The sequence below is a fragment of the Eucyclogobius newberryi genome, unplaced genomic scaffold (genome assembly GCF_026437365.1).
Source record: "Eucyclogobius newberryi isolate DKJ021-1_F unplaced genomic scaffold, fEucNew1.0.hap1 SCAF_14, whole genome shotgun sequence".
NCBI classification, from domain to species: Eukaryota; Metazoa; Chordata; class Actinopteri; order Gobiiformes; family Gobiidae; genus Eucyclogobius; species Eucyclogobius newberryi.
The window spans coordinates 5,048,744-5,058,524 of NW_027315768.1; the positions used below are offsets into that span (position 1 = coordinate 5,048,744).

Genomic DNA, 9,781 nt, shown 5'->3' on the forward strand with positions numbered 1-9,781 from the left:
TCTGCCTGTGCTGCTTTTGGGTCCTCACCATACCCGTTACAGAAATATGATCTAAAATAAACAAATCTGCTTTTGATAATCTTAATGTCGTTTTTGAATGTTGAAATGATCTTTTCTAAAACAGTAGCATCCATTTATGTGGATATGATGCAATTATAAATGCTTAGTTACCTTCTTCTGCTCAAGTGATTCAAACATTTCAAGATTTTCACTCCATCAAACAAAACTGTTATTTTAATATTGTTTATGAATTCAAATAAAACTGTTAGAGAGCGATGTGTTCCACTACATGTTAGCACTATATTGTTCGGCGTAGGGATACGCTCTGTTCAATTAATAAAGGCGGAACCTCCTGTTCACTTGACTCACGGGACCGGAGCAGTGAACAGTGCGGCTACCGATAAAACGACACACGAGTCTTCTGTCCTGCATTATATACCTGGTGTACCAAGACTGAGTATTCTGCAAAGATGTCACAGTCAGATGGCACGGGAGAGAGTGCACAAGCTGAGCGAAACGCTGCAATGAACCCAACAGGTTATGGGCCCAGGCAAACCCCAGGTACAGCAATGCACGGACGCGGACTGCCGCCGAGGTTCGACGGAGACGAAGCCCGCTATCACATCTGGGAGGCAAGATTTTTAGCGTACTTGAAAACAATTGGCCTAAAAGACGCTATCCTCGGAGGTCAGGAAGCTGCAGCGGCTAACCCACAAGAGGCGGTGGAGGCCGGTAGGAAAAATGAACTAGCATATGCAGAAATGTGTGGATGTTTGGATGATAAGACACTTTTGCTAATCCTATATGAGGCGCCAGACGATGGAAAGAAAAGTTTAGAAATACTGAGGCGCCATTTTGAGTCTGAAGAAAAGCCGCGGATCGTGGGGCTTTACACGGAGCTAACCAATGTGCTAATGGCTAATGGGGAAGAGCTAGCGGACTATCTAGCACGTGTTGAGAAGATAGTGGCCGCACTAAACAGAGCTAAAGAGACCCTCAGTGATGCACTCTTGGTATCTATGGTGTTAAAAGGACTCACAGACGAATACAATCCATTTTCTGTGCATGTCACTCAGACAAGAGAAGTTTTAACCTTCAACGAGTTCAAAGCCAGGCTGAGGAGCTTCGAGTGCTCGCTACGCTACCGCAGCAGACCACGGGCAGACGAGGTAATGACCGCAAACTACAGAGCTGTCAAACCAAAGTTTAAAGACTACAAGGAGAAGAAATACTTCAAAGGGGAATGCTTTATTTGTGATAAAGTTGGGCACAAAGCAAGAGACTGTAGATACAAAGAGAAGAAAGCACAACGTGACTTCAGGGCTCCTGCTACACCAAACAGCAAGGTGGCCGCCATAAAAGACACTGGGCAGTACAGTTCTCGCACTAGAGACAACCAGAGAACAGAGGAGGAAACCTTCTTACTCAAGGCGACGGAATGGCAACCTCACAACGCCCAGCCGGAGGGACTACTTGTGGACAGCGGTGCCTCTGCCCACATCATCACCAACGAAGGAGCTTTCACCAGATTCGACGAGACGTTCTGGCCAAAGAACCACGTCATGCAGCTGGCAGATGGATCGCGGATCACTGGCAGCGTGCTGAAGAAAGGCGACGCCCAGATCAAACTTGCTGACAGCAGCGGCGGAGTGGTCAGTGTCAAGCTTACCAACGCCCTTTTGATCCCTGGATACCCACAGAACATCCTTTCTGTGGAGGCAGCAGCTTCAAAAGGAGCTAAGTTCAACTTTGAGATGAACAATAACAAAATGATCCTTCCTGATGGTACCACATGTGACATGAAGGTAAAAGACAGACTATACTATTTGGACGTTGTGGAAGAGAGCTGTAATGATTCTTGTAATGCATGTTTTGATCTGAAAACTTGGCATGAGATAATGGGTCATTGCAACTATGGTGACATATTAAAACTTGAAACGGTTGTAGATGGCATGAAAATCAAAGATGGAAAGTGCAAACCAAATCAGTGTGAAACATGTCTTCAGGGAAAATTCATCCAGAGCAGAAACAGAGAGGCAGATGTAAGAGCCAAAGCCCCTTTAGAGCTCATACATACAGACCTTGGTGGGCCTATTGCCCCAGAGTCACCTGAAGGGTACAAATATGCGATCACTTTCACTGATGATTTTTCTGGTGCAATCTATGTGTATTTCCTTAAAAACAAAAACAAGGCAGTAGAAGCTACAAAACAGTTCTTGGCCGACACAGCACCTTACGGTAAAGTGAAACGCCTGAGATCCGACAATGGGACAGAGTTTGTTGCTGAGGAGTATCAGTCACTACTGTTGGACAATACTATTAAGCATGAGAGGTCAGCACCCTACTCTCCCCATCAGAATGGGACTGCAGAGCGGAACTGGCGTACACTGTTTGAAATGGTGCGCTGCATGTTGATAGAGTCAGGACTACCAAAAGAGCTATGGCCCTATGCGGCTAGAACTGCAGCCATCATAAGAAACAGGTGTTACTGTAAGAGAACAGGAGAGACACCGTATTACCTTTTCACTGGCAAAAGACCAGATTTGTCAAAAATGAAAAAGTTTGGTTCAGATTGTGTGGTGTATGAACAAAACCGGAAAAAGCTAGATCCAAAAGGCAAAAAGGGAATTTTTGTGAGTTTTGACCGTCATTCACCAGCTTATCTGATTTATTTTCCAGAGACGAACAAAGTTCAAAAACACAGATTGGTCCACTTCATAACAAAAGAAGTGACTGAGAGGCAGACACAGACTGACATGGACCAAGCAGAGGACCACTACGTTGAGTGGGTAACGGCACCAACTGAAGTGACTCTACCACAGACTGACTGGGAAGAAACAAACGAGCAGGTTTCTAACCCAGACAGTGACGCAAAGACTGATACACAGACGCCACTTATAGGTAGAATTAGAAAGAAACCAAAGTATTTGGATGACTATGAATGTACAGTGCAGAGCAGTGAGTTAACTATCGACTACTGTTACAGAGCTACAGTTGGGCTGCCACAAACCTTTAAAGAGGCTCTGGCATCACCAATGGCTGACAACTGGAAAAAGGCAATGAGAGATGAAATGGAGACGTTTAAAGAAAATGACACCTTCTCACTTGTACCGTTACCAGAGGGTAGACAGACAGTGGGGGGAAGGTGGGTTTATGCGCTCAAAGAAGATGACCGGGGAAATGAAACATACAAGGCCAGATATGTGGCAAAAGGATACAGTCAGGTGGAGGGACTGGACTATTCTGAGACATTCTCACCGACTGCTAATTTGACTTCCTTACGTGTGCTGATGCAGCTGGCAGCACAGCATGAGTTGAAATTACATCAAATGGACGTTAAAGCAGCTTACTTGCATGCACCTATTGACTGCGAAATATACATGGAACAACCAGAAGGTTTTCAGGCTAAACCAAAAAATGGTGCACAACTGGTGTGTAAATTGCATAAATCAATCTATGGGCTTAAACAGTCGGGCAGAAATTGGAACATTATGCTCCACAATTTCTTGCTTGAGAAGAATTTTTTGCAAAGTCAGGCAGACCACTGTATTTACACAAAACTGTCTGAAAATGAAAATGTAATTTTGTTAGTATGGGTTGATGATATTGTTGTGGCTGCAACCAATGAAAAGTGTTTAAAGGAGGTCAAAGAGGAACTAAAAAGTACATTTAAAATGAAAGACCTCGGACAACTTACTCATTTCTTAGGGATTGATTTCACACAAAAAGAGGGTTCTATCACAATGAACCAGACCAGATACATTGCCAAAATTTTGGAAAGATTTGGAATGTCTGATTGCAAATCCAGAGCAACTCCTAGTGAAATAAAGTGTGATTTGACTCCAGACGGGGATCAAACTGATCAAAGAAAATACAGGGGGATGTTGGGCAGCCTCATCTATATCATGACTTGTACTAGGCCTGATGTGAGTTGGATAGTGAGCAGATTGTCACAATGTCTGTCAGATCCCAGAGAGAAACACATGACAGCTTTAAAGCATGTGTACAGGTACCTACAAGGGACAAAGGACTATAAGTTGTGTTACCACAAATGTGACACTAAACTTCAACTAATGGGATATTCTGATGCAGACTGGGCCAACGACCCAGAGGACAGAAAGAGCATTACAGGCTACTGCTACAGTCTAAGCCAGAACGGTGCGATTGTTTCGTGGAAAACAAAGAAACAGCAAACTGTTGCACTATCAACGTGTGAAGCAGAATATGTGGCGCTAGCCGCTACTATTCAAGAAGCACTTTACCTCACACAACTTTTGACGGACATGGACCCTAACTTTGAACCAACAACAAAGGTCTTTGAGGACAACCAAGGGACTATACGTCTTGCGAGGAATCCTGTAAACCGCCAGCGGAGCAAACATGTAGACATTAAATACCACTTTATCAGGTCTAATGTGTTGCAGGGTAAAATACTCCTTGTGTACTGTCCTACTGAGAACATGGTCGCAGATGTGTTCACAAAATCTGCCACAAGGGTCAAAATTGAAAAGTTTTGTGATTATATGTTTGGTAACTAATGCTTATTGAAATGTGAGTGGCACCATCGAGTGGGGGTGTTAGAGAGCGATGTGTTCCACTACATGTTAGCACTATATTGTTCGGCGTAGGGATACGCTCTGTTCAATTAATAAAGGCGGAACCTCCTGTTCACTTGACTCACGGGACCGGAGCAGTGAACAGTGCGGCTACCGATAAAACGACACACGAGTCTTCTGTCCTGCATTATATACCTGGTGTACCAAGACTGAGTATTCTGCAAAGATGTCACAGTCAGATGGCACGGGAGAGAGTGCACAAGCTGAGCGAAACGCTGCAATGAACCCAACAAAAACCAAACATATGCTCTTCTCCAAAAGACGCTCTAGTGACCCAAGCATCTGGATCAATGATAAACTCTCCTTTAGCAAACACATACAGGAGCTGACAAATAATCTTAAACCAAATGGCCATTTTGCTTTAGAAATAAAATGTGTTTCCCCTAATTGTAGAAAACAGTTAATCCAGGCTACTTTTCTCTCCGTGTTGGATTTCGATGATATATACATATATGCATGCATTCTACAGTAACAGTCTTAAAACTCTGAAGTCAGTTTATCATTCAGCTCTAAGGTTAATTACAGAATACAAAACTCGTTACTATTATACTCTAGTATATAGTATAGTACAAGTAGGATCAAGAACATCACTGCCTTTTTTGTTTATAAGGCTTGATTATTTATCAAGTTTGTTGCACCTCAGATCTATAATTTTATCTCTTTTTATGTATTGGTTCATTTTATTGAATGTTTTTTGTGTTTTTTCTGTGTTGTGTTTTAACAGAGAACCGTGAAAAAGATAACTTTTCTCATTGGGTTTTCCCTGTATAAATAAATAATAAAATTTGCTTTTTGTGATAAAATGTGAATATATGATTATATTTCTGTGATGTATTTTATCTGCATAATAGTGATATTTTATCTGCATCATTAGTCTAAGAGAAGAACGGGTGTGTGACAAACTGCATTTGTTTGTGAAGGTACCGTAAAGATGGGCCAAAGAATGTTGCCCCAGGGGGGGAGTTGCACCCCCCCTTGCAGGCTTTATCTCTACGGAAAAATACCAATTGCCTTGATGTGAAGCTGACCAATGAGAAATGTGACCCGCCTATTCCAGGATATCTAATAAAACCAACCAGCATGGGAAAAAACGGGGTGAGACGCGGGAGGGTCAGCCAGGCTCCTTACAACGGCTTGGCTGACACAGCCCAGCGTTTTCTCCCAAGCTTGCCATACAAATGTCTGATATTTCTGTGTCGTTTCATATTCTAAGTTGAATTGTGTTCTCTATGTGTTACGGAATAGCATCGGTGTATGTCTCAATTCCATGACATTTTCGCAAATAAATAGATAATAAAAACGATGATATGAATTTTCAGGTTTATTAAAGTGCAGAGTATTATTTCAGTCACACTGTGGTCTGGCTGCTTTAGTCCACCTCTTCGATGGTGGGCCCCACGGAGTCTCCGTGGGCCTCACTGCAGGTGCTTGTGGGTGGGACTCCCTGGTAGAGCTTACTGATGATGGGGTTACACACTTTCTCCAGTTCCTTCTGCTTGTGCTGGTACTCCTCCACCTCAGCCAGCTTGTTGTTTTCCATCCAGCTCATGGTCTCCTCGCACTTGTCCAGCAGCTTCTTGCGGTCGTCCTGGCTCAGTTTGTTGCTCACGGTCTCGTCCTGCACGCTGTTCTTTACAGTGAACACATAGGCCTCCAGAGCATTCTTGGCACTTACCCTGTTCCTCTGGGCTTCATCCTCAGCTTTGAAGGTGTCAGCGTCCTGCACCATCTTCTCGATCTCCTCTTTGCTGAGCCGGCCCTTGTCGTTGGTGATTGTGATCTTGTTCTCTTTGCCCGTGCTCTTGTCCACCGCCGAAACATTCAAAATGCCGTTGGCATCAATGTCGAAAGTGACTTGGATTTCAGGGACTCCTCGGTTGGCAGGGGGGATGCCTGTGAGCTCGAAGCGGCCCAGCAGGTTGTTGTCCGTGGTCATGGCCCGTTCACTTTCATACACCTGGATGAGGACTCCGGGCTGGTTCTCGAAGTAGGTACTGAAGGTCTGGGTCTGCTTGGTCGGGATGGTGGTGTTGCGTGGGATGAGAGCTGTCATGACTCCTCCGGCTGTCTCGATGCCCAGGGACAGAGGGGCCACATCCAGCAGCAGCAGGTCTTGGACCTTCTCAGAGGTGTCCCCAGAGAGAATGGCAGCCTGAACAGCTGCACCGTATGCCACCGCCTCATCTGGGTTGATGCTTTTGTTCAGGTCGCGGCCGTTGAAGAATTCCTGCAGGAGTTTCTGGACTTTAGGGATCCTAGTGGAGCCTCCCACCAGGACAATGTCTTGGATCTGTCCTTTGTCTATCTTGGCATCCCTCAGGGCCTTCTCCACAGGCTCCAGTGTTCCCCTGAACAGGTCAGAGCACAGCTCCTCAAAGCGTGCCCTGGTGATGGAGGTGTAGAAGTCTTGACCCTCAAACAGAGAGTCGATCTCAATGCTGGCCTGGGAGCTGGAGGACAGGGTCCTTTTGGCCCCCTCACATGCAGTCCGCAGCCTCCTAAGGGCTCTCTTGTTCTGGCTAATGTCCTTCTTGTGTTTCCTCTTAAACTCCTGCACAAAGTGGTTGACCATGCGGTTATCAAAGTCTTCTCCTCCCAGATGTATGTGTCCGGCCGTAGCCTTGACCTCAAAGATGCCTTCATCGATGCTGAGGATGGACACATCAAAGGTGCCTCCTCCCAGGTCAAAGATGAGGACGTTGCACTCGCTGGACCGGCCTTTACCCAGGCCGTAGGCGATGGCGGCGGCCGTGGGCTCGTTGACTATCCTCAGGACGTTGAGGCTGGCGATCACACCTGCGTCTTTAGTGGCCTGTTTCTGGGAATCGTTGAAGTAGGCCGGGACAGTGATGACTGCATTGGACACTTTCTGGCCCAGATAGGTCTCTGCCACCTCCTTCATCTTCACCAGAACCATGGAGGAGATCTCCTCAGGGCTGAAGGTCTTATCCTCTCCCTTGTATTCCACTCCGATCTTGGGTTTGCCTGTGTCGTTCACCACTTTGAAGGGCCAGTGCTTCATGTCGGCCTGCACTGTGGAGTCATCAAACCTGCGGCCGATCAGCCTCTTGGCGTCAAACACTGTGTTGTTGGGGTTGAGGGCCACCTGGTTCTTGGCAGCATCTCCGATGAGGCGCTCAGTGTCGGTGAAGGCCACATAGCTGGGGGTGGTCCTGTTTCCCTGGTCATTGGCGATGATTTCCACCTTTCCATGTTGGAAGACCCCCACACACGAGTATGTGGTGCCCAGGTCAATGCCCAATGCCACTCCTTTTGCAGACATCTTGTTCTGTGTTTCTTCCCTATAAAAATGATGAATATAAATTTTAGTTTTTTTGAATTTTTTTTTTTTAAGTAACTACAACTGTTGTAAATAAATACCCTTCATAAAATTGCATGCTTTTTTGTAGTTTAAATATATTAATTTAAATAGTAAAAGTTTTTGATCGCTTTAAATGTGTTGTATAGTGAATAATATTTTCCTACTTCAAATGGATTTAAGAATAGACAAGGTACATCAATTTAATATCATAAAAAGCAGTGTAGTGTACTTACAATTCAATAGGTTAGTATTCTTCTGGCTCTGTAGTTTCAGAGTTCTTATGTCTCAGCTTTGTAATTCTCTCGGTAGTTCTTGTGCTCTCTGTAGTTCTCTATTGTTCTTGTCCTCTCTGTAGTTCTCTCAATAGTTCTTGTGGTCTCTGTGGTTCTCTCTTGTAAGGACTGTAATGACTTGATATATTACCGCTAATGTTGTTGTACGTCTTCTTTGGTTTTTATCATCTTCTTCCTTGTTGTTGTTGTTGTTGTTGCTGTTGTTTTATGGCGGTTGGCATCCAATTGTTGCATTACCGCCAGACTTTATTCCTCAGACTTTTCGTAGTTGTTGTTGTTGTTGTTTTATGGCGGTTGGCATCCAATTGTTGCATTACCGCCAGACTTTATTCCTCAGACTTTTCGTAGTTGTTGTTGTTGTTGTTGTTGTTGTTTTATGGCGGTCTTCTTCCTTGTTGTCTGGGGTTTTGTTGTTGTTGTTGTTGTTGTTGTTGTTGTTGTTGTTTTATGGCGGTTGGCATCCAATTGTTGCATTACCGCCAGACTTTATTCCTCAGACTTTTCGTAGTCCTCAGACTGTCGTAGTCCGTAAAAGAACTCCTTCCATTGCTTTGGTGTTACAAAGCCCATGAGGTCATGATATGTCTTTGTGACTAGAATAGTTGTTGTTGTTTCAGAGACCGACCGGCTTTATTCCAGGGAGACTCTTCTTCATCTTCCTCTCCTTCTTTGACGTTCGGCGCTTCCACCGTACAGCTTTATTCTTTAGGCTTCATTGTATAGGCTTTAATATTTCCACTGATGTCGCTGCTTGGTAGCCGTGCGTCTACGAGACTGGACGAGGACAGGAGACCACCCCCACCCCCATCTCGTCACTCTGATCACTCTGACTCCCCAAAAGCAGACCCCCATCACTCCGACTCCCATTTAGCGCCTTTAGCCTGTTTTCTATACCTGCCCAATCAAGCTCCTTTGTTCCAAGGAATCTCCCTGCAGCTTTAGCAATGATCCTGATCCTTTCAGTTCTGCTTTGAGTCTGAGCAGCACAGTTTACAACATCCACCATAAAGAGTACAAAATCCTCTCTATCCACAACCAGGGTATTCTCATTAATTCTGGAACCTGCACACTTGGGACCTCCACTCTTGAAACCTTCACACTTCTTGGGAGCCACGCTGGCCTTTCTCATTTCGCCCTGGCTGGGAGCAGCGCTGGCTCCTCTCTCTGTATTTACTCTAAACTCGTTACTTGAAACTTTCTTGACTGCATCTGCATAGGATATACCTTGAGAGACCTTTATTTTCTGCACCTCAGCAGCTCTTTTGCTAAACCTGCATCCCCCATAGGCAGAGCTATGTTCTTCCCCACAGTTACAGCACTTCAGTTTTGCTCCCACGTCACACTTCCCATACTCATGATCTCCTGCACATTTACCACATCTTTGCCTCTCTCTACAGACCGCTGCAATATGCCCAAAGCGCTGGCACTTAAAGCAACGCAGGGGCGGTGGAACATATGGCCTAACGTCATGGCACATGAACCCAATGAACACCTTACTAGGCAGGCACCTCCCTTCAAGTGTTACCATTACCGACAAGCTGTCACATCTT

The 9,781-nt window shown here is 45.1% G+C and overlaps 1 protein-coding gene across 1 annotated transcript; it reads right to left on the reverse strand.

Annotated features, from left to right (window-relative positions):
* Nucleotides 1-5,985: 5,985 nt before the first annotated feature.
* Nucleotides 5,986-7,909, reverse strand: LOC140359333 (heat shock 70 kDa protein 1-like). The gene has a single exon (XM_072444211.1). The coding sequence runs from the start codon at nt 7,897-7,899 to the stop codon at nt 5,986-5,988; it is 1,914 nt and encodes a 637-aa protein (XP_072300312.1). The 5' UTR covers nt 7,900-7,909.
* Between the last annotated feature and the right edge of the window lie 1,872 nt (nt 7,910-9,781).

Coding starts and splice junctions, on each gene's coding strand:
- LOC140359333 (XM_072444211.1), bottom strand. CDS start 7,899: ATGTCTGCAAAAGGAGTGGCATTGGGCATTGACCTGGGCACCACATAC.